The sequence below is a fragment of the Mustela putorius genome, unplaced genomic scaffold (genome assembly GCF_011764305.1).
Source record: "Mustela putorius furo isolate JIRA1106 unplaced genomic scaffold, ASM1176430v1.1 tig00000421_pilon_pilon_pilon, whole genome shotgun sequence".
Taxonomy (NCBI): Eukaryota; Metazoa; Chordata; class Mammalia; order Carnivora; family Mustelidae; genus Mustela; species Mustela putorius.
In genome coordinates, this window is record NW_025421375.1 from 1463741 (window position 1) to 1489508 (window position 25768).

General features: G+C 36.3%; 1 protein-coding gene across 7 annotated transcripts in view; it reads right to left on the reverse strand.

Annotated features, from left to right (window-relative positions):
- The window catches only part of MPDZ (multiple PDZ domain crumbs cell polarity complex component), a 152356-nt gene that overhangs the window by 27875 nt on the left and 98713 nt on the right, over positions 1-25768 (reverse strand). For 4 of the 7 annotated variants that reach the window (XM_045079640.1, XM_045079636.1, XM_045079637.1 and 1 more), the window contains 5 exons: positions 23538-23642; positions 20348-20440; positions 10749-10926; positions 7849-7959; positions 3184-3282 (listed from right to left, as the gene is read on the reverse strand). In XM_045079640.1, coding sequence (XP_044935575.1) covers positions 3184-3282; positions 7849-7959; positions 10749-10926; positions 20348-20440; positions 23538-23642 — 586 coding nt within the window. The remainder of the gene's footprint in view (positions 1-3183; positions 3283-7848; positions 7960-10748; positions 10927-20347; positions 20441-23537; positions 23643-25768) is intronic. The other 3 variants (XM_045079639.1, XM_045079638.1, XM_045079641.1) reach the window with 3 other exon arrangements.

The following is a 25768-nucleotide window of genomic DNA, read 5'->3' on the forward strand; positions in this document are numbered from 1 at the left end:
TGGTAGACAGGACTCAGGTAAAGTCTAAATACACTAAACAAAATATATGTTTAGAGGTTAATTTGTTAAACTGTTATTTGGTATTTGGGGCCAATGAACTCTTCAATTTGAAGGCTTAAGTAACTTTAGAAAAAATTGTACAAACTCTCCCTCTTGGGAAAAAACTCTCCCTTTTGGGAAAAAAATATCTCCCATTCAAAGTCTTCATAAATATTCAGGGGTCTGGGTAAGATTTTGTGGGCCTAGAGAAGTCTTCCAAGAAATAAGAACAAAACTAACAAATAAGTTAATCAAGCAATTAAAGTCCAGACGTCACTCATCAGACTATATATATATATATATATATATATACAAATAATTCTTCACTGCTACCTGAATCCGCTCTCCAAATGACTCTCTTAACAAAGCCATGAGAATGAGCATTTTACATGCAAGTTCATCTACCACGGGAGCCAGTTAGTGAGCACAGAACACCCAGACTCAGATCGGAGGGGCTGGCTTTAAGTGACACCACCATCCTTCCCTTGCCAGGGTGACTTGAAAGGTAAATGAGAAAACAGGAGAGACCACTGCACACAAACCCAAAGTGTGGCACACTTGCTGTCACTGAGGGCTATGGGCCCTATTTCAAAAAAGGGATTTCATATCAAGTTCTTCTATTACAGATTGTCGAATAGAATATTAGAGTTCTAAAGGCCAGTAAGTCATTGAGTTCATTTTATTCATTTTGCACGTGAAAAACTTGAGGCCATGAGAAGATTTTGTTCAAAATCACACTGGTACTAGATTTCTTTTGCCTTAATTCTTAATCCAATGCGCTTTCCATTACACCATGCTCTCTCCTCCAATTTCCATAGTAAGACGGTACCAAATTCAACAGAGATAGCTAACTTAAGTTCTAACCATGGTAGGAAGCTATCCTTGAAGCCTTGATCCTACATTTTTCCTATCCTTCTTTATTTTACCTTTCATTCATATAAAATACCTCTGATATACCTCATTTTGTTTTATAAGTGTGGATGTGGAAAAAGACTACAATTTAAAAAAACCTCCAGGGGTGCCTGGGTCTCTGCCTTCAGCTCAGGTCATGATGGGACTGAGCCCCACATGGGCTCCCTGCTGAGTGGGGAGCCTGCTTCTCACCCTCCCTCTCTCGCCTCCCTCTGCTCTCTCCAATAAACAAATAAAATCTTTTTAAAACTTAAAAATAAACAAACTTCCTATAGAACACATCAAATGGCAACCATGAACAAATATTTAGGAATTACTAATTAGTGTCAAGAATCAGAATACCACAAAATATACCTAATACTAAAATGATATAACACTGAATGTGATCTTTCTTTATTGATTCAGAAACCACTTCAGGATTCTAGGCTGCCCCAAAATGAATATAATAAACATCAAGTACTGTTTTTCTAGTAAAGGAGAGCTGAATGGCAGAGACTTACAGGCAACAGATTTTCAAGTTACAGAATCTACTGTGTTAAAATGTTTGGTTTATACACAACTGGCCACACAGACAAAAAGTACCAGTGCAAACGAAACCCTGTCATCTTCCTAAGTGCTGTCCCATAAAACTCCAGGTCAACAAAGTACAAATGAAATGACCAAAAAACAAGAAACCTCATTAGATCCAATCCAGGTTTATTTAACATATGAAGGTTGGGGCAGAGGGAAATATATAATTTACAGTTTTTCTGGTTAAAATAAAAAAAAAAAAACTTAGCTATAGTAACAGATTAGCAAGTATAAATTAAGCCCATTTGATTTTTTAAAAAGGGAACAAAAACTGATTTAAGCTTCCCATAATTTTAATAAATTTATGGATGCAAATGAAATAGATCTCACTTCGTAACTTTCCTGAGCTTCCATTTACCTTAAAAAAACAAAAAACAAAAAACAAAACAAACAAACAAACAAACAAAAAAACACATTATCTGCCAGTCTAAAAAGTCACTCAAGACTTTACTTAGGCACAACATTTTCATTCTGTGAATAAACTAAAATGGCATCCTAACATTACTGATAAATTATAAAGCAAATACAAGCTTGTATTTACAAAAACGGGTAATTAGATATAACCTTTCATTCTCAATGAGATCGGTGTAATTAGATTATTGTTGACACTTCTTAATCAAAAACCAATGTACTATATGTTGGCTAATTGAAAATAAAAAATAAAGAACTGTCACATAAAAAAAGGCTTATTAATAAAAATACAACTCTTTAAGATCATTTAGCCTTCATCGGGGGGAAAAAAAAAGGTAAAGTGTGCTTGAAATCACTCCATGCCATGTACGCACACAAGTATAACACACACACAGCACGCAGTAACACACCTACTTATTCACAAAAATTTCACACTGAGACAAACCTTAAATGGTGTGGGAGCAAAAGGGTTAGTTGGGGAACAACGGAAGGTAACTCTACTTGAATTCTGTAATTCCTACAGTAACAGAAAACATACTCCTTCAGGTACAGCATCTTTGGTTATCCATACTATAGCAACATGAAAAGCCAATGAAAAGTCATAAAATGTTTCCTGAAATTGTTGAAAGCTTCCTTCCTTATCATGATCAAATTATAATGAACAAGTTCTTGTAAGTTTTTGTTTTAGTTTTGGGTTTGGAATTCCAATAGAGTATGAGAATATCCACGTCTAGGCTTACGAGCATTGAAACAGTTACATGCTTCCTGATTCAGGCACTTGCACGGACACATTTTATGAACATTCAACACACTCCCGCATATACCCAGTTATCTATGGAGTGACTAACACACACAAGGGCTTTTAGGACCACCTTGTATAAGTCTGAGAAGGACTTAAACGAATACAAGGCTTTCAATAAATTTTGTGTGAAAGTAGTTCATACATTTGGCAATTAGCAAAAATTTAAATATCAGAAAATTAAATTCACAACAAAACAGAGGAAAGGCATTGGACTCACGATTCTCCCCTACTGTTCAAGAGGGCCATCTAATTTCAGCTATAAAAATGAATATGCTCTGGCAAAAAAAAAATGTGCTTAAGAAAGGATTTGCATGCCCACTCCAAACACACGGTTTGGTTTTGTTTTGTTCCCTGCCCAAATTTAGTAAACAGTGAACTAGGACAAAGGCATAGTAACAAAGAATGAAACGTTTGCAAAAGGCAATGGCAAGACAATGGCATTATCCAACCTTGTCAGCGTTGAACTGTAGAGAATCAGCAAATGGGTTAGTGCTGCTGAAGTTGTACTTAGGGTAAAGGTTGTGCGGCAAGGAAGACAAAGGGGATTTCTAAAAGGAAACATAAGAGGCGCTGAGCGCAAAAGAAATGTACTTAACACAACTCAGTTTTAAGAACAAAGTACTGATTGAAATCACGGTGTAAAACTAGATCCTGTCAGATCTAGTCACTGATTAATAACAACGTCATATTCAACAGTCAAGAACTAAAGGTTTACCTCTAGTGTCCTGAATCTATACCCAAATCTCAAACTGGCCACCAAGGAAATGAATTCATGAAACTGATACTAAATTTCTTTTATTTTCACTATCACAGAGAGATGCACATAAATTTTGCCCACTTTATATATTTATCTATGTCCCATGCATATCAGTGAGCAGCTATCAAAATTAAAACCACAACTGTTTTTTTGTTTACATTTAAAATTATGCACTTTTTTTTGTAAAATAAAAGGATGGTCTGTTTCAGAATGCAAATTAAACATTTGTTTGCTAATTCACTGGTAACCCTCATGACTTTTTTTATCTTGTTTCCCAGGAAGGAAAATTTTCATACTTAAACTAGAGATTAAGATGGCTTCAGATCAATAGTAGTTTCTCATTTTAAAAAAATGAAATCAACAACTTTAAAGAAATGAACCACTGTTCAGTGATGTTCCCTATTTCTACGTACTTTTTGTGGAGGTAGAAACACTGATTCTTTAAAAAATTTTTCTATAAAAGTTCCCATGATAGAGGAAATGTATGAGGCTTTGAATATATTTGAAGTCCTGCATTAGAGGGCTTCTCATAGATTTTTGTGGCTTGCTTGATATATGCCCTGAGCTAGGACTATTGGAGTTGAATATACATATTAAAGGCAGGATGACTGCCAGATAGAATTTAGCATTTTCATAGTTTAAAAAAAAAAGGAAAAAAAAAGGAAAAGTAATTTCCTCAACACAATAAATTCTTCTCCTTCTTTTCATACCCGCTATCTTTTCCTTTTATTGACTATATCTTTCAGGGGAAATTGCAGACATTTAAAATTCATTTTGGCTCCAATTAAATGTTTGTGTTACTTCTGTCTATAAAAAAGTCCTACTGGCAAGCATCAAGAGTAGGGAGAGGTTGTCATGTGACACCACCCTGTCTGGGAGAACACTCTGGAAAGACTCTATATCCTCAGTACGCCTGCACTAAAGCTTATGCCACATTACCCTTTCAATCTGCTCTTCTTGCAATGTTTTTCCTACAGAGGGAAGACGGGAAAAAGAAATGGGCACAATGACATTTCTGCTCATCTCAACTTTCTCTCTGCTTTTCAGTTTAAATGTCAACTCCTGCTTTACAAAAGAAAAGATCACAAATGCCAAGGAACACGACCATTTATTAAGGTGGAAAAAAATGACTAGGCAGAGATTAAAAATATATTCTACACAAAATAACTCAATGCTATGGAAGTTGGAAATTATTTCCAAACCTCATACATAGAATTTTTAGGCTTTATATTTTCTTTATAATTCTGTAGAACAATTAAATAAATAGAATGATAATGGCAAGAAATGGAATATTTAGAGAGAGCTCTAGCTTTTTGTTTTGCTTTATAATTTGTTTCAATTTCCAGCTCTTACAGGATTAGAATTTGGCCCTGATAGCAAAGTATAAAAGTACAGCATGAGCATGGCAAATGAAGTGGTAGATCTATTACTATGAAAAGATTTAGAGAAACAGGCCGTATTTCTTATTAAAAAATCAACGATGAAACTCTGTTTATAGTTCTAAGGGCTGATAGGAATGGAAATGTTATTAACTAAGAAGAAACACAGGGAAGACAAAAACATTCTCTGGCCCATATTAATAGGGCCTACCCTTTGGGGAGACAATGTAGTCCAACCGATGGAACAGTCAGTAATAAATCAGGAAGTATAGAATTTATTATTAAATATTCCATTATTATTCTCTGTTCTCTGAAGTTCTGATTCTTGAACAGTCTACGTGTCAAAGAGACTGTCTTTTCAGCTTATGCCTAAGATATTTTTGAAGTTTAATTCATGTACAAATAAACATTTTCCATTAAGAGATTCTTATGTATTTGTGGTTTTTTTTTTCTTTAGATTACTAGAGGCATGATTATTTCATAAGGAAGTAAATCACTGAAGATCAAGTAGATCTCATGTTAAATGCAAAATTAATTCTGATTTCTCAAAGCTGAATGCATATTCAGGGGAGGAAAAAATACCTTTCCTCTATTCATCTAAGGTTTCCAGCTGGAAATAAAAAGCTGTAATAAAAAAAAAGATTCCAGCTGTAATAAAAAAAAGATTAACAAGAGAAAAGTATATATAAGTATTGATTTATGTTAACTTTTATGTGACACAGGGCCTTCATAAGATAGCGAAGACCAGAAGAAATGGTTAAACAGGAATGTTTTAACACTAGGTTTACTTGAGGGTGGAAAGTGAGCGAAATTTGATAGGACAAGGGTATGAGCTAAGTGGGGAAACAGGGGAAAACTTAGCAAGGTGTGTATATTCAGATCCTTCCCAGGGCCCCTGCATTTCTGGAGGTAAGGATGTTCTTTTCTCCAGGTACAGGAAGAGCATCTCTCACATGAGGGTTTTTATGACCTGCATCAGGGGAACAGGCCAGGGTGCCCTTTGTTGGGGCAGTATGCCCTGAGTCCTGGCACATTTCACTTGACTAAACATGTCACTCTAGGCAAGATTTCTCCTGGAATAATTGCTATAAAATCAAGTGTCATTATACCTCAGAGAGTAAAATAGGAATATTTTCCAGGTGTGTGAGAAAAATACCTTCTCAGCTCATTAGAAAATATGACTGGCATTGAAAGAAATGTTTGTAGTTTAAGTTTTTAAAAGTACAATGAAGAATCCTATTCAGCAGTCTATAGTATTGTCCTACGTGATATAAAAGTTGGAAATTAAGAATAAAAAGAATAAAACCCACCCACACAAAAAATAGTTTTAAACTTAAACAGCCATTCACCAATGCCATCGTGCTGTATTTAGGTTTGACACAACAAACAGAAACAAATGTGGAAAGATTTGTAGTTATTTAAACAAACTGAATACCATTTGAAGAGAATGCAGCATGATGCCACCCAACATTTGGCAGATTTTCTCATCTGAATGGATAATTATTACCTAACAACTGAATGATTAAAACAGCAGATGTGAAGATAACTGCTTACATAAGAACTATTGAATTCATCTTTTACAGTAAACCCAGACCAGAGCTACACCTGTCTTTGTTGTTGTTGTTGTTGTTGTTAATTTTATTTTATTTTTCTAGTGTTCCAAGATTCATTGTTTATGACCCACACCCAGTGCTCTATGAAATATGTGTCCTCCTTAATACACCTGTCTTGACAACAAAAGGAAAGACTAACAGGATAAATTTGGTCACTCTAAATTACATTGCCCAAAATACTGAGAAGTTACTTTTACTGATCTCGTCTACAGAAATGTTTGCTACTGTCTTTCCATCATCTGAGCACTGATTTCTTATATTCTTAATTTTAAGATAAAAAATTATAAATTTTAAAGTTTTAGATGGTTCTTTTAATTTCCCTCACATATGTTAACATTTTCCTTTTAAAGACAACCAAACCTCAAAGCTAATGAGCAGATATTTCAAAGAGAATCACTTTGACAGGGTTGTTTTGTTTTGTTCTGTTTTCACTAAAATCCAGAAGTAGAACCTCTATGGTTTTCAGGACATCTAGGAAGCTCCTGAAATGAGATGCAAACTTTTCAGGATTGTGTGTTTTTCTGAAGAACTTTCCAAGGGGTATGTGGCCCAAATATGCTCAAAAACTTCTGCTCGTGTAAATAATCTTTTTCACTGAGACATAAAGGAATAGTAAAAAAAAAAAAATAGTTTCAAACTCGGCATAATTTTCATCTTCAGAATCTTTAGGGCATATCCAACACACAAGGACTCACTTCGTATCTTCTCCATCAACAACATTCATTAAATGCATTAAAGCCATTTTATCTGTCATGACTGATGGTAAAATGGGTTAGTAGGTTTTTGTCTGTACTGGGGGCTATTCAGTGATGAAGTGCTCATGGCTGGAGACGCAGCAAGTATGAAATCACTTGTATGTAATCATACTGCTTATATTTCCACTATGTAGAATGTCCAGTGGGACAGACAAATACATCAAGACGATTCACACATGATCATGGGACTGCATATGTTGGAAATTCTGTCTGGAGGATATATGCATAAAAAAATGTCATCTCTCTGACTTTTCAGGGACTGAGAGGTCATATATAGTAAGCTAAGTCATTATACCACATTCCTCTTAACAACTTAAATATTTTGTAACTACAATGAATACTAATAATTATCCATCTAGATACCTATGGCCACCAATGGATCCTACTTCTGTGTGTTTTCAATAGACGTGAAGTGTTTATTAAATATGGTAGAAGGGATTTTCAGGACAACTCAATTAAAAAAGAAAAAAAAACATTATAAAATTTTAACAAGTTTCCTGAGATTTTAAGACTGGATATCTGCTCCTAGAGACAACTTGGCCCTTGATACATTAGATTCCAAGTTGAACATTGTTTGGATTTGCCTACCTTGCCCTTTTTGTTCGCTTACCCTTGGTCTGTTTATAATGCTCTGTACCATAAAGACTACAGGGTTGCCTGCTTTCCGAATGGCTTCCACAGCTTGCTCATGGCTTGCATCTCTGAGGTCCATCCCATCCACCTGCAATGGAAGGCCTCAGCTTAACATTTCAAGAAGCTATAGAACAACAGAACAATTTGTGGATCTGGAGTTCTGAGAATCCTGGGTGAGCCTCCTGGGAAATCTGTTTCAGAATCAAAAATAATTGAGACTACCTGTGAGACTCAAACTTTTCATTGTCCAGCAGACTTGTGGTCCCTTATTTTGACATTGACTTCTGTCCCCATCATCAACTGAAATAATCATCAGTTGAAGTGAAGGCTCTACTTCTGCTTTCCTTACAGTATCGGTTATCCCTTTAATAAATCAAAGTCATTAAAGAAATAATAAAAGGGAACTGCCTCGCAGCACTGTGTTCATCATGAAAGTCACTGTACATGTTTTCTCCAAATCCATTAAAGACTTGTTCGGGAAATGGGTGGGCAATGTTTTGTGTGTTTCTCTCTGTACAGGGAAGCTTGAAGTAAAAAACAGAATTCTAATGTTCAGAAAAATCAGGTTATGGCAAGATTAGCTTTGCAGAAGAATCTTTGTAGTGGACATGACAGGAGCTGGAAGCCAAGAAATTGTGCTTGTTAGTAATTCTTCTATAAATAGCTTGAAAATGAATGTTATTTTGTAACTTTTTATTGACCATGGATTGCCTGGGTGATGAGCAGCTCAGCTTACATACTATATGAATAGGAAGGAAAGTAGTTTGAAAGGCCAAATGCTAATCCTGCCAGAAAACTACAAGATACTATAATCATTTTATCATTTCCAATTACCACAATAGGATATATATACAACAAAATAGCATAATCAGAGTAGACACAATTCTGGAAAAGAAAATTAATTAGATCTCTGCATAGAACATTATCACCTTTAAAAGAATTACATGCATTTAATTGAAAACTTCTCTTAGATTGACACTTAGGTAATGTAATATGCATGTCAGTACATATTAAAAACGGCTTTCACTTTTTGTAGAATAAAAGTTAGTATAATAATGAATAATAGAAGTTAGTCTACTATATATTTCACTTGTAGAAACATTTAATAGGACATTAAATATCTTTGCTCAAGTCCAAAGAACTCTATACTCAGAATGGAATACTTTACAGGTCTCGACTCGTCTAGCCTAAATACTTTTTCAGAAACTTGGCAGAGACAGGTTTCAGAATCCCCAGGATTATGGAGGCCCAAGGCTTGCTTACTTACTAGAAAAGCCCCCATACATAACAGCCCTCAACAACCACTGCTAAACAGCACAAAGTACTTAACAACGCACAGAATCAGACTTCTTTTCAATTTGAAAGGGATGGATGCTTTAACTCCCTCAGTACCTTTAAACAACATTTTAGTGCAAACTGTGATCAATCCTTTCTAGAAAGAATTATAAATATTTCTTACTTTTTCTCCTTAGGTCAAAGGTATTTAATAGTGAATTATCCATAAAATAAACTGGCCTGTGATAATCTGAAATTGGGAATAAGGGTTCTTTAAAAAGGAGCTAAGATATCCCCGAAAGAAAGGTAAGGATGCAGAGAAAGAGAACAAGCCCACCATTCTTCCTTACAAATGTTTGGAGGGAAGAACGAGACAAAACAGACATGGCCCTAGTATCCTCCCAAGGCTCAATCTTCCTCCCTCTTCAGCTTTCACAGATAATCAACCAGTAAAGGACTAAATCAATATTTAAAATGTTCATTTTAAAGTTACAATGTTGTAACCTTCATAATCAATGCATTTTAATGGTAAGTTATATGGATTTAGAAAATGAGAGACAATCACTTGTATAAACTAAATATAAAGGTCCTTATAGTAATAAAGTTATTGGTTTCTACTGAGAAACCAACTCTGTTATCCTGACAACTTAGCAAATCTGGGTCAGGTACCCTTCCTCTACCCTCTTAATTATAACTATAGTTTCCCTGATCAGATAATTTATCACACTGTTCTGAAGTGACGTGATTACTTGTTAAGTCTGTCACACTTGACAAGCAGGCATCCTGCCTTGTTTACTGCGGAATGCCCAGAGCCTGTGATAGCATCTGGAATGCAATAGCTGCTCCAGGAATATTTGCTGAGTAAATGACTAGTGACCATGGGAGAAAAGTCTATTTAAAATACTATACTTTGTTTTGAATTAATTTTACCAAATCAATTTTACCAAATACTTCTCTTGCATAAATCAAAGTTACACATACATGAGTGTGTAAACACACACACACACACACACACACACACACACACACACTCCTCAGTGATGAATGGGCATAGCACTGAGAAAAAGAAAGAGGGAAACATGACCCTGGATTGTGGGGGGTGGGAGCATTTATGTAAAAGACAATCAGGGTAATTAGCATAAAAGATTTACTAAAAGGACTCACTTGGAAAATAATCCAATAAAGTTAATCTACAATGAATTGATCACAATAAGCATTTCTTAAAATAAAATCACTGGAGAACGTAGCTATTATCTACATATTATGTTCATGTATATTTAATTTCAAACAATTCAATTTTTTCCCCAGGAAATTTGCTTTGTTCTTTCAAATAGAACTTCATTATTTTAACTCAAGGCCAATGTTTTTTAAAATGGTTATATCTCCAAACATCAGTCTCTGAATCAAGATACATAATCTGTCACCATGCACTAAAGAGAAAGATTATGGATGAAATGGGACATATAAGAAAGAAATGTTTTAACCACAAACACATTTTACTTTCACAATGGGTCAAGTGACCCGTGTGAAGGCAATGATTCCCTTAATAAAGAGGATGGAACAGAGGAAGAATTTTGGCACAGAAAGCTCACTAGAGGGTACCTCTACTATTCTATCTCCAGGTTTCAAGGTTCCATTTTTGCCAGCTGGACTATCTTCAAGAACATGTTTGATGAAAATGCCCCTCATCACTTCACCATTGCTTAGACGACTTCCCATGCCTCTTCCACCAACAATGCTGATACCCAAAGATTTACTTGGTTCTCTCCAAAGTTCAACCCTATAAAGATAAAAAAAAAAAAATTAAACTCTTATAAGAAAGCTTATGGGGGAAAAGCCTCACAATGCTGTGTTTTGGAATGATTCTGGGATAGGAAACCAAATGTTTAGGCAACAAAAGACAGACAAATAAGACTTCAACAAAATTAAAAACTTTTGTTAATCAAAAAAATACTATCAATAAAGTAAAAATGTAACTCACAGAATGGAAGAAAATATTTGCAAATCACTTTCTGGATAAGAGATTGATATTCAGAATATAAAGAGATCACCAAAAACACAACAGTGAAAAAATAATCTGATTTAAAATTGGGGCAAAGGAGGGGCACCTGGGTAGCTCAGTGGGTTAAAGTCTCTGTCTTCCACTCAGGTAATGAACCCAGGGTTCTGAGATCAAGCCCCGCATTGGGCTCTCTGTTCAGTGGGGAGCCTGCTTCCTCCTCCCCCACCCCTCTCTCTCTGCCTGCCTCTCTGCCTACTTGTGATATCTGTCAAAAAAATAGAATATTTTTTAAAAACATGGGCAAAGGAATTAAACAGACATTTCTCCCAAGAAGATAATCAAATGGAACATAAGCACATGAAAAAATGTTCACTTCACTAATTATTAGCGAAATTCGAAGCAAAACCATAATGTGATACGTACCCCATACCCACTGGGATGGCTACTATCAAAGCAAAAAAACAACAACAAAAAAAAACAAAAACAAAAAAAGAAAAAACAGATACCTGGGTGACTCTGTTGTTTAAGTGTCTGCCTTTGGCTCAGGTCATGATCCCAGGATCCTGGCATCAAGACCTGCATTAGGTTCCTTGCTCAGCAGGGAACCTGCTTCTCCCTCTCCCTCTCTCCCCTGCTCATGCTCTCATGCTCTTTCTGTCTCTCTCTCTCTCTCTGTGACAAATAAATAAATAAAAATCTTAAAAAGAAAAAAAGAGAGAGAGAGAGAAAAGAAGTGCTGGCAAGGAGAAACTGCAGAAATTGGAACCTTGCGCACTGTTGGTAGAATGTGAATTGTTGTAGTCACTATGGAAAACAGTATAGGAGTTCCAAAAAAAAAAAAAATTGAAAATAGAATGCCCTATGACTCAACAACTCCATTTCTGGGTATATACCCTCTCAAAATTATACAAAAGTGTTGAAGAAATATTAATATAGTCATGTTCATAGAAAAATCATTCATAATAACCAAAGGTGGAAGCAATTCAAGTGTCCATCTAAAGATGAATGGATAAACAACATGGTATATACATACCATGGAATATTATTTAGCCTTAGAAAGGGAAAAAATTCTGATACATGCTACAACACATATGAACCTGGAAAACATTATGTTAAGTGAAATAAGCTAGCTAGGTGAAATAAAGGACAAATACTATACAATTTCATTTATATGATGTATCTAGAATATTCAAATCCATAGAGACAGAAAGAATGGTAAAAAGTTTCACAAGACAAATGAAAATGGAGATATAACATATTAGAACTTATGGGATGAAACAAAAGCAATTCTGAGAGGGAAATTGATAGCAATATACACCAACATTTAGAGACTAGAAAGATCCCAAATAAGTGATCTATCTGTATGCCCTAATGAACTAGAAAAGAATAAACTGACTCCAAATTTGGCAGAAAGAAGGTGAGAGTAAAGATGACAATAGAAAGGAAAGAGTAACCAAAGCAAGAGCTGGTTCTTTGAAAAGATAAACAAAATTGGCAGACCCTTAGCTACATTAACCAAGGAAAGGGATCCAAATCGAAAAAGTTATGAGTGAATAATAAGACATTATAACTGTTAGCACAGATCAAAGGATCATAAGAGGCTATTATTATTAACTATACATCAACCACCAACAAACTGGTAACCAAGAAGAAATGGAAAAATTCTTAGAAACATACAACTTACTAAGATTGAATCAGGAAGAAATAGAAAATCTGAATAGACCAATTACTAGTAAGAAGATTGAATCAGTAATCAACGGCCTCCCAACAAAGAAAAGACCAGAACCAGATGGTTTCACTGGTAAATTTTACTAATCACTTAAGAAGAATAAAAATCAATCTTTCTAAAACACTTCCAAAAGTCAAAAAGGAAGGAACACTCCCAAACTCATTGTACAAGACCAGCATTATCCTGACACCAAAACCAGAAAAGTTTACTACTAGAAAAGAAAACTACAGTACACAATATTGCTGGTGAATATGTATAAAAAATACTCAATAAAATATTAGCAAACTGAACTCTGCAGCACACTAAAAGGACCACTCACCAAGATCAAGCAGGACGGGTCCCTGGGATGCAGGGATGCTATCAACCAATGTGATAAATCCCATTAATAGAACAAAATAATAGAATCATATGAACATTTCAATAGAGTAAAAACAGCATTTGACAGAATTTGATATGTGCTCATGATAAAAACTCAACAAATCAGGCATAGAAAGAACATATCTCAACCTAGTAAAGGCCATATAGAGTAACAACACAGTTAACAACATATTCAATAGTGGAAGGATGAAAGCTTTTCCTCTAATATTAGGAATAAGACAAAAGTGCCCACTTTCACTATACCTATTCAACACAGTACTGTAAAGCCTAGCTAGAGCAATCAGCAAGAAAAATAAATAAAAATACCGAATTGGAAAGGAAGAAGTAAAATGGTCTCTATTTATAGATGACATAATTTTACATATAAACAAATCCTAAAACTCAACCCAAAAACTGTCAGATCTAATCAATTAATTCAATAAAGTTGTGGGATAAAAAATTAAAATGCAAAAATAGCATTTCTATACACTAACAACAAAGTTTCTGGGAAAAGTTGATCTCATTTACAATAGCATAAAAATAATAAAATAGTAATACATTTAAAGAGGTGAAACATCTATACTCTGAAAACAAGAAATTGATAAAACAAATCAAAGAAGACATAAATAAATGGAAAGGTATCCTGTGTTCATGTGTTGGAAGAGTATTGCTAAAACATGAAGTATAATCAAAAGCCACCTACAGATTCAATGCAATTACTATCAAATAGATTCCAATGGCATTTTTTAAAGAAATAGAAAAAACACCGCTAAAATTTATACAAAATCACAAAAGACTCTGAATAGTCAAAGAAATCCTGAGGAAAAAAAGAACAAAGCAGACGGCATCACACTTCCTGATTTAAAGCTGATTTAAATTATACAGTTTAAATGATTCAAACTATAAAATTTTAGTCATCAAAACAGTCTAGTACTGACATAAAAACAGACACACAGACCAAGAGAATAGAATCAAGAGCCCAGAAATAAACCAAGAATGTAAGGTCAACTAATATTTCATAAGGGAGGTAAGAATACTCAATGGAGAAGAGACAGTCTCTTCAGTAAATAGTGCTGCGATAACTGAATATTTCTATGTAAAAGAATGAAGTCGACCCATATTTTACACCATTCACAAAAATTAATTTTGATTAAGGATTTAAATTCAAGTCCTAAAACCTACTGGTTGGATTAAGAACTTAAATGGAAGACCTGAAACCCACTGTGATGATATTTCTATATTTACATAAAATCAAGCCAAAATGCTATATGCCTTAAACTTACACAGTGATGTATGCTCAATTACTTTTTGATAAAACTGGGGAAAAAAGAGGGGCGCCTGGTTGGCTTAGTGGGTTAAACCTCTGCTTTTGGCTCAGGTCAGGATCAAGCCTGGCATCAGGCTCTCTGCTCAGTAGGGAGTCTGCTTCCCCCTGCCCCCCGCCTGCCTCTCTGCCTACTTGTGATCTCTCTCTGTTTCAAATAAATAAATAAATAAAATTAAAAAAAGAAACCTGGTGATTCACAGACCTGTACCCCTGGGGATAAAAATATATGTTTATAAAAAATAAACAATTTAAAAAAAAAGAAAAAAGAAACAAAAAACTGGGGAAAAAACAAAGTAGAAGGGCAGTTGCCAGGGCACGGGGCAGAACTGGGGAATTATTTAAAATTTAATGGGTAGAGATTTTCAGTTTGTAAGATGATGCGTTCTGGAGATAGATGATAGGTTACACAGCAATGTGAATGTTCTTAATGTCACTGATCTGCATACTTAAGAATGGTTCACATGGTTAAAAATTATAACTAAATTTTAAAATATTCAATGTAATAACATGTAATAAGTTAATTTTTGCCAATCTTATCAATTTATTGAAGTTTTACCAGTAGCAAAACAAAATCATTTTTGTTTCCCAATTATGTGTTTTATAAAGTCTGATAAACACTACTGTATTTCTGAAGCTGATTTATTACATGTAAATACTGGACTCACACTTCAGGCTGGGACATGGACCCATATAAAAAGTACCATTTTCCAGGAGCTCTAATATTGCAGACACTAAGTAATCAAGAAATTCAACAACTCCTGAACAGATGGTAACTTCTGAGTTTGGCAATCAAATCAAGGAAAAGAACATTCCTGCACACACTATGTCAGAAGCTTATCCCTGTAGAAGTCTTCTTTGCCAAGGTAGACTGGGTAATTAACAGTCAGGGCATGGAAAGCAGAGGCTGACAGTATCCTACATGATCTGATTCTACCCCCACCTCCCCAAACTCGGCTCCCACAGCTCCGTGCCCTCTGTTCTCCACTCCAGCGACCACAGCTGTTCCCGAAGCTCATTAGGCCTGCTCTCCTGCTTCTGGGCGTTGGCGCCTACTACTTCCTCTGCCTTGAACGCACCTCCTCCACCCATGTAATACGCACAGACACTCACATTTAATACCTGCTCAGAGCCATAAGAGCTATGAACGCATTAAGTTCCTGTCTTATGGGAAGACTGACACATAAGAAGAATGTTTGCAGTGAGGTGCCGGGCTGAGAGGAAAAAAGAAGAGAAACCTAGCAGAGAGCTCTGAGGTAACGCGACTGTAATCTGTTCTGTGCTGCGGGAAGGGAGACAGTGCTGGACATCAAACAGGAGAAGAAAGCATGGTCCAACATATGCCCTCAGTCTGAGGAGCTTTGAGGAGCTCCCAGAGGAGAGGAAAGATTGGCCTAAGGACTCCTGTGTGGTGAGGGCTATCCAGTAAGAAAAGGCTGGAGATAAAAGAGCACCAGGGCTGGGGGAAATGAAGCACATGAGGTCAGCATTTATTACCTTATTAGAAATGGATAATCCTAGAAACTCTATTTAGTTTGAAAGGATGTGACCATGTTCCTGAATCTTAATAATGTTTGTGTAAATAGTTTAAACTAGTTAAAATCCTACTCATCATTTTCTTTCACTCTGGGAATTTTGTGAAAGATAAGAAGCAAAATCCTCCCTTGCTTCTTAAAGCAGCTCCTGAGATAACACAGAAAAGTAAAGAAGTCAGTATATTTAGCCATTTGTAGTAAACATTTAAGAATTCAGGATACATACATGGGACTACTTAAACCTTCTCTATAAAGGAAAAAAAAAATGAAAGAATGAAAGCAAATGTTGGCTAGGGTTCTTTGTAGTTAGTGTGAAGTGGAAAGTGGTTCTTATAATTTCTTAAATAATAAAAGTAATAGCAACAAACACTCAAGAGCTTATCATGTGCTCGGCATTATTCTCCAGGTGAATACCACATACTTTCATTTAATTGTCACACCATCCCTATGGGATGGATACGCTAATTAGCCCCACTTTTAAAGGGAAGAGGTTCAGAGAGGTTACACAATCTTTGGAGAACAGCCCTGTCTGCCTATATGGGGTCCAGCTGATAGCAGTGTTATCAAATCCAGTGTACTCTCTGGAAGAAAGGCTGTAACTTCTTAAAATCCTGGAGAAGATAACAAACACGAGGCTGCCAAAATGACCACAGTGCTGAGGAACCAGACTCTCCTCATTGAACGGAACACTGTAAACATTCTTTGAACAGAAAAGACGAGACCTATAAAGGTATGGTTTTATAGAACATGTTCAGAGTTAGTTGTCTGGGAAAATGGCAGCCTTTCTTAAAGCCTATACATGGGCTTACAAAAAATGAAATTCAGAAAAGCAAAGGTAAAAGGGCTCTGAGGCCAGCCTGCCTGAGCTCTGAATTGAGCCCCTGAGTTTGAGTCCTGACTTTTTGCTACTTAACAGTTGTGTGACCCTCTGCAACTTACTTAGTCTCTCTTACCTTCCTCAGCTGTGAAATGGAGCCAGTAAGTCTCTCTACAGCAGAGTTCGCTGTGAGGATTATATTAATGAATGTATGCCAAGTGCAAAATGAAGCTTTGGCATACAGCATGCAATCAATCTTTTATCACTCCTACGATGACGACTGGGATTATGACTACTGAGCAATGTAAGCAAGATTCAAAATTCAATCCATATGACGAGTGAGAAAATGTGCACCCCACCACCTTAATCCTGTTTGGATCATACATTGTTTATTAAGACAAGATACCATTTTCTAACTATCAGGTTGACAAAAACATGTTGTTTCAATGATCATATGATGTGGTAACAAGGTTGTGGGGAAAAGGGAACTCTCATATATTAAGAATTGAAGTAAAAATTAAAAAAGCAAGTGGACAACTTCTGATGGCAGGGGAGTAGGAGGAGGCACCTTTTCAGCCGGTACCCCAAAGTGAGCTGATTACCTACCAAAGAACTCCTATCACCCATGAAATCAGCCTGAGATCAGAATTATACCCGTCTGGATCTCTACTGGGGCAGAAGATGCCAGTGGGCAGGTAAAGCGGAATGGGAACAGCGGACTGATATCGGAAGATAAATAACACATTTAAATCTATGAGCCAAGGGTGCCTGGGTGGCTCAGTCAGTTAAGTGTCTGCCTTTGGCTCAGGTCATGACCCCAGGGTCCTGGGATAAAGTTCAGTGTGGGGCTCCCTGCTCAGCAGGGAGTCAGTTTCTCCCTCTGTCTCTGCCTCTCCCCCTGCTTATGTGCTTTCTGTCAAACAAATAAATAAAATATTTTAAAATAAATAAATAAATCTATGAATCAGCAATTCCTCTTATGGATACATACCTAGATAAATTCTCATAGTTATATATAAGGAAATAGAGATATTTACTGCAAAGAATTATTATAGTAGCAAGTAAATATTAATTAGTCAAATATTGACCTGAGAATAAACTGTGGTGCATTCAGATGTTGAAATTCACTGCAACAACTACACTGAATGAATGAAGTATCAACGAGACAGACATCCAAGACACTGGACTGAGCGAGAAACAACAAGCTAGAAAGTGATACACAGAGTATGCTACCAATTCTGTCAATGGAAATCACATGCAAAGTAAGAGTAACAGCTTATTTAAAATTTTAAAATATACACTTTGCTAAAAAATATTCTCTATTTCCACAGAAAGTAAACTTCTTTTAACAGTACAAATGAATGTCCCATCACGTTCCCCATGTTGTATAAAAGCTTTGGTTATTTTGGTAAGCATCCTCTTACTATTCTGTGACCTCTTCCCAAAAGAGTACCTTTGTTAATAAGTGCAGGGTATCTTCTTAGGATTTCTGGAAGCTCCACCCATACCCTCACTGCACCACCTTTAGAGATACCTCAGGCTGGTGTGAAGACTAAAATTGAAGTTATAAGTATAAAAATCTTCCAGTTCAGGGACACCTGGGTGGCTCAGTTGGTTAAGCAGCTGCCTTTGCCTCAGGTCATGATCCCAGGGTCCTAGGATCGAGTCCCACATCGGGCTCCTTGCTCAGCAGGGAGCCTATTTCTCCCTCTGCCTCTGCCTGCCTCTCTGTCTGCCTGTACTCGCTCGCTCTCTCTCCCTCTGTCTCTGACAAATAAATAAATAAATAAATAATCTTTGAAAAAAAAAAAAATCTTCCAGTTCAGAAGCTACACCCAAGTTTTTCTCATAATAAAATTCCAAAGTGATTCATGGGTCCAACATTTTCTATTTGCTTAGTTATTAGTGATGATGGTGACCATCGACCAGGCCAATGACCGAGACTGAGTGCTCACTATGTATCAGGAGCCAGGCTAAAAATTTCATGTGCATTATCACACTAAATTCTCCAAATTTAAAAGATTTTACTATCAAACCTATTTTATAGATGAAGTAACTGAGAGCTAGGAGAGATTAAGAAATTTATCTTAAAAAGTGTAAAAGTCAGAATTCTAACAAGGCTCTTATAGACTCTAAACATTGTGCATATTGCTTTCTAAAATGTACTTTTCCTCTAACAGCATTATTAAAACTGACAAATCTATCTTCTTCTTTGACTGTGATTTCTGTCCAACAAAACTCAAGTTTATCACTATGATCACCAACTACAAAATAATTTCATCTAACTCACTTTTGCCTTTATCCTCATATAAATAAGAAACAACATAATCTATTTTCTGCCACTGATCTAGCATTTATATTCTATTCTCAATGTGAATAATGATGTAGAGAGACCTTGATTCTTTAAGTAGGTTAAATAGCTTCTTAAGGAATTCCAATGAAAAAGTCATTTTAAATGGCTAGAAATGTTTATTGTTTTTTGTGTAAGTAACATAATATGTTTCCTATACTTTGAATAGGACTCAACCTAAAAATGTTTAAACATAAGCAAATAAAATCATCAAACTGCATTACATTTATGAACAGTAGAAATTTTTCTCTCTGGAGGATTTTATATATTTATTGTAGAATAAGTATTAGGTGTTTCCTAAGTGCAAGAAATCATTATGATGGTCACTTGTAGATCTGTTTAGAGGGCATAGCCAATGACAATTACTAATGTTTTACACTCAATGTAAAATACCTTATATTTTTCTTTAATTATTTTGTGTCTTGCCTAATCCCCAGTACACTATACTTCCTTGAAGGCAGGATTTAGGTCTCATACATCCCTTTTATTCACAAAATCATCTGCATCCATAATCAGGACTCAGTAAATTCCTATGAAACTCAATTTGATTTTACTCAGCAGGAACACAAAAATATGCCTTAGTGATGCATAGTGTTATATCTGAACATATTTAGGAAAACTATCTTTTCTACTATATATGAAACTGGTTCCAGACAGAGCATGGGTTAAAATAACTGCAGGCTGTGATAACAAGATGCTTACACACACACACACACACACACACACACACACACACGTTTTGAATATATGTGCTACAAATGCTAGAGAAAATTTAAATTACCATTTGGTGGTTTAAACTCAAGATCGAGCTCTATAGAAAATATAATCCATTCCCAACTACTTAGGCATAATTTTCTCTAGTTATTTGTATTTAGCCCCTACTATATGCCAAATCCTTGTATACATGTTAGTTTAGACCCTGTGTAATAACATATTGTTCTTTCCACCGCACACAGGAAGAAATGGAGGGTAAGGGATATTAAAACGCCTTGCCCTGTGTCAGAGTAGCAAGTTGTAATCCAGCACTAGAAACCACACCTCCCTATCTTTAAACACTGAGTAGGCAGAAGACAGAAATCATCCTTACCGCCTGGGCTGGTTCCAATTACTATATGCTGCATTTTGAAGCTCACTTTCTTCTCCCTCTCCTTCTTCCCGCTCTGGTAGTTCTGGAATGTCTCTGTTAAAAATTTACACAGTGAATACACCAAAATCCTAGTAAAACCGGGCAAGTTTTGTCTTATATATATTTTATTATCAATTTGCTAAAAATCAGAACTACTTCATATTTTCACCACCTTGGTCAATTTTACATTAAGAGGAAAAGAAAACCTGATCAAATGAAAATAAAAACATGACACCAGAATCAATTTACCATAAGTTAGTCTGGAGATAAATGTTTGCAATTGATTTTTATAGAAATTTAATACTCTAAAGAAAATATACACTCAAGTTATATCCATTTTCCAGCGACAGGAATACTGAACTCGGTCAAATCACACAACCTTTCGACTGAGATCAGAAGTCATAAAACCCAATAATCATCTGTATTTGAATGTTTCACAACAAAAACTTTGGAAAGCAACTAAGTGCCCAGGTTCTCCCTGAACATGTCCTTTTTCCTTTGACCTAAATGTTAGATTTTTGCTTTTCAACTATTAAGAGAAAATCTATGTGCCTAACTATACTACCCACTGTTTTATGTTTGAATTCCTCTCCTGAGCCAAGTTGAGGTACAAGGTTCTGAATGAGGCTGGGTTCCAAGAGCCTAAGCCTGACAGTGGGACAAGACTTTTGGGAATGGACCCAAAAAAGAGATTTTATTTTATTTTCCAAAAAGAGGGTTTTTAAAAAGGATGTTAAGAAGCAGACTGAGAAGGAGACAGACTGAGAGAAGCTATATCCTGAAGATGCATGCACAGAGGTGAACATGAGGCTAACCCTCGGGAAACAGAGCTGGAGAGAATAGGACAGAGGAAGCAAAGTATGAAATACAGATAATAATGAGAACTTAGAATGAGTTCCTAAAATATTCAATGACATCCACGGGGAGGGGGGCAGATCTTACCCATCCAAGCTCAGGGAGCCACCTGGACACACTCTCATATACACTGGACACATGTTCTTGCCTTTTGAGCTATAAGAGTATTAATATCCTGAATCCTCTGATACAAAACCCCCATGTTCTTCATATGATTCTATAATCCTCGATTCCTTTCATCAACCCGGATAAGTTCCTATAAATGTGTTGGTCACCCCCCATTCATCTTTGAACGTGCTTTACAGAACTTAAGTGTTGTGTGCTCCAAGGAGCAAAATGGACCAGTGCTCCTCTCCCGAACTCACCTGGCTAAGAATGAATTAGACTTCTTTGCCCCTGTGTCTGAGTGTTGACTACCAATGACATTTCTATCAACTGTAATAACTCTCTATAAACCTGCATCAAGATACCAGATATTGGCACAAAGTCACACAGTAGAGTAACAGAGGTAAAGTATGAACTGAGGCCATCTAACTGCAAACCTGAGTTTTTAACCTCCATGCCATGCTGCCCCATATTTTTATATGGGGTTTGTACATTTCTTTCTTTGAATCCAATGTTTAAGGACCCGAAACCTGACTGCTTATATTCTAATATTAGTTCTGCCAATTATTAAGTATGGAATTTAGCCAAGTTACTGAGCCTCCCTAACATAGATTCCTCTTCTATAAAATGCAGATTGTTTTGTTTTGAGGCCCGTTACACTAAAAGCAGATACACTTCCTCTGCAATGAAGCAGGTGGTCACAGCACTAGACAATCCAGCCATTCTCCTGTGCTGGGAGGGAGGCACAGTGCTGAAAGTGGCTGTTTCTCTATGACTTTTGAGAGCTTGTAAGGCCTTACAACTTAATAGAAATACAATGTTACCTTGGCATAGCCTTTACACTATTTGAAGTAATATCTTAGGGGGACCCTCAAATTATTGCTTTGCTATTTTGCCAAGAAGGTACAATCATTCCATACCATTAAGCCTGAGACAGAAACTCCAGAGAGGAACATGGCTGAACTCCATAGAGGGTGAAGTGAATATTCCTTCTCCCACAAAATTCATGAGGCCCTAAGGCCTATGACATTGTTTCCCTTTACTAAACACATAGCATACCTTTCCCTCCCCTGTCTGTATTACTGCAGTCATGAAGAAACAGAGGTGCCCTATCAAGATACCTGTAGAGTCACAGACACACCGGGTGTCCTGGGATGTTCTCACATCCTATACAAACAGTGTAACTCTTCTGAGAAGGCTCCAGGATGTTTGCAGAGCCATCTCTGCTCTAGCCTGCTTAAAGAGCAATCTGTACTCAGTGGCGAATACAACTCAAAGAACGGCCCCAGGGCTGAGAATGTAAAGTGTTTCCTTCTCCATGGAAAAGCAATTCGACAATATTTCTTTCCCTGTGCTGGACTCAGTCAGCAGCAGCATCAAAATTTAGTTCCTCCCTTTGTTAAGGGGGAAAAAAACCCTTTTCCTGCCTTAACTATTCTTAATACTTTATGTATCAAAAGCATTTTGAAAAGACATATACTGTCTCCTAACATGCACATATATAAAGATGCAGCTCAACACCCTCCAAGGGTAAGAATTAACCATTAAAAAATCTCACAAAACAAACTGAGGGTTGCCGGGGGGAGGGGGTTTGGGAGAAGGGGGTGGGATTATGGACATTGGGGAGGGTATGTGATTTGGTGTGTGCTGTGAAGTGTGTAAACCTGGTGATTCACAGACCTGTACCCCTGGGGATAAAAATATATGTTTATAAAAAATTAAAAAAAAAAAAAATGTAAAAAAAAAAAAAAAAAAAAAAAATGTTTCTGAATCTGTATGCCTATTAATAAAAAAAAATAAATCAAATTTCTGCATGTGTTTGAAAACATCTATGAGAGTAGAAAAGGCACAATACAGTATCATACAAACTGTAGGCTCCAGCAAAGTAATGAAATAATTCTGAAATCTGAGGTGAATTCCCCAAACTCTGTATGTGAAGAGTACTATACAGAGTGGTGCCGCTTAAGATGATTTTCATCTCTGGGTTAGAGTTTTCATATATTTTCAATACTATATGACACTTTCCTTAAGCAACGGGGAGGCTGGGGTGAAAACTTCTTTTTAAAATCTTGAAAAAAAGAAAAGGAAACAATTCTTTTTCATTGTTAGTGCCCCCTGACTCTGGCTTCAGACTCTTCTGGGAGCTCGCGACATCTTTCACTCCGTGCAGCAAGCTTACTGCTTCACTTACCTGCCAGAGTACGAAGAAAAAATATCCAGAGCCATTATTCCTCCAGACTGTGGCCCCAAACTTATTTTGAACTCTTCCAAACGTTCTGCAGGCACATAAGTAATTCTAGAACAGAACACAATTCATGAAAAGAAGAAGGAGGAGGAGGAGGAGGAGGAAAGCAAAGTTTTGTCTAACAGAAAAAGATTCCAAAACACAGAAATAAAATATCTTGTCCCTGAATCCCTACTTTTTCACACAAATCATTTAATCAGCTTACTCAGCAACTCCAAACTCAGAGGATAAAACATCCTATAGGCAAAAGTAACAGATTAAAGTTTAAATTTTTTACTTTATATTTTAAACAATTAAACTTTAAAATGCTGGTAAACTATATGTTTACTAATAACCATATAGGGGAGAAAAGCAGCATTATTTCAATTTCTATATGGGAAGACTAACAGTCTTTTTAGAAAGATCCATTAATCCTGGGGCACGTGAGTGGTTCAGTTGGTAAAGCATCTGCCAGGGTCCTGGGATCCAGGCCCTCGTGGGGTTCCCTGCTCAGCAGGGGGAAGTCTGCTTTTCCCTCTCCCTCTGCCCCAACCCCGACTCGTGTTCTTTCTGTCTCTCTTTCTCAAATAATAAATAAAACCTTGAAAAAAAGAAGATCTGTTAATCCTTACAAATATAAGTTCTTCCAAAATACAAAATCAATTATGACCATTAACAAGTATATAATAATTATATGCTAGCTCTATGAAGTTATGAACCCGAAGGTCTGAAGTTAAAACTAGCATAAGTTTATGGGAAGACCCTCTTGCTAATTTGTAGCAACTCTGTAATAAGTTATTTTGGTTTTAGAGAAAAGCCTGATGTCTACACTTGAATGGTCACTTAGTAATTAAGCAAGCACTGGCTGAATGCCTGCAGTGTGGAAGGCACTGAGCAAGATGTTTACTACAGCTATAAAGTTCAGAAACTGGTACTCGAAAATTCAAGTTTACTGCTGTCCTATAAAAGACTACATAACCACTATACCTCCCTAGATCTTCAGCTTAATAGTTAGGTAAGAGGAACAGTGAATTGCAATTTGGTTCAGCACACTGTGCTAAAGTATGTATCAAGTTTGTATGTATCAAAATTACACAATATAAAAATCATGAAGACTATTAAATCAGCTATCCATGACTTACCCATGGAGACAATAAGTACATAAAACCTGAGCAGGGGAGGGCATGGATAAAAGGACTGTCTTTTATGTCATAATAAAAGCCAAATTATGCCACTGGCATTAATTTACTACGTGAGGAAGATATGTAATTTCAGACATACTGGTTATTCCATAAAAAGCATTCACTCTGTAAGGTCACTTAAATTTGGCGTCAGAAGACACAGCTCTGTTTGCTCATCAGAGGGTAGTGGGAGGGTAAATCACCACTACCAAATCTCCACAATCTCAACCACAAGAAAGATGTCACTTTTCAGGAGGCTACTGTAAGTTTAGGAGCATAAAACAAATAGAAGGCAGTGCTTTTCCAGTGCATCAGCTAGCCTGGTCACACCTGATCACTCTGTAGACTCTAGGGACCCTTGGGGAGTCTCTCTTCATGACACTTTTACCTCCAGGACCAAAAAATAAAGCAGAAAGCACAGCTCAGAGGATTTAGGAATACACTGGGAGACAGAGTTGCATTCTAATTCTGGCCCTACTTAATTTATTCATCTATGAAAACACCTTCTCTATGGTGTTAAAAATATATTGAATAGTAAATTTGAATTTATCCCTTCCCAAAATAATGAGTAAAAAATGTATAACACATTATGTCAGGAAGACTGATTCTATTTTATGCTAAGACTAATAAAGATAAACCTAAAACTAAAAAACCTATTCAAGAAAAGTGGTATTGGGGTGCCTGGGTGCTTGGTCAAGCGTCTGCCTCTGGCACAGGTCACGATCTCTGGGGTCAGGTTCCCTGCTCAGCAGGGAGTCTGCTTATTTCTCTCCTGCTGCCTCTTCCCCTGCTTGTGCTCTCTCATAAATGAAAAATAAAATCTTTTTTCAAAAAAGTATTATTTCTGAAGACTCAATAAAGGTAAAACATATAAAGTCAGGAAGAGGTGAAAGAAGGAAAGCTAGAACACACTAGCAAAGATAATAATAATCAGTTCAAAGTATTATGTTTTTAAAATGTTTTGAGATGGAAAAAATATTTCTATCCCAAACAATGCCAAAAATGAATTTTCCTCTA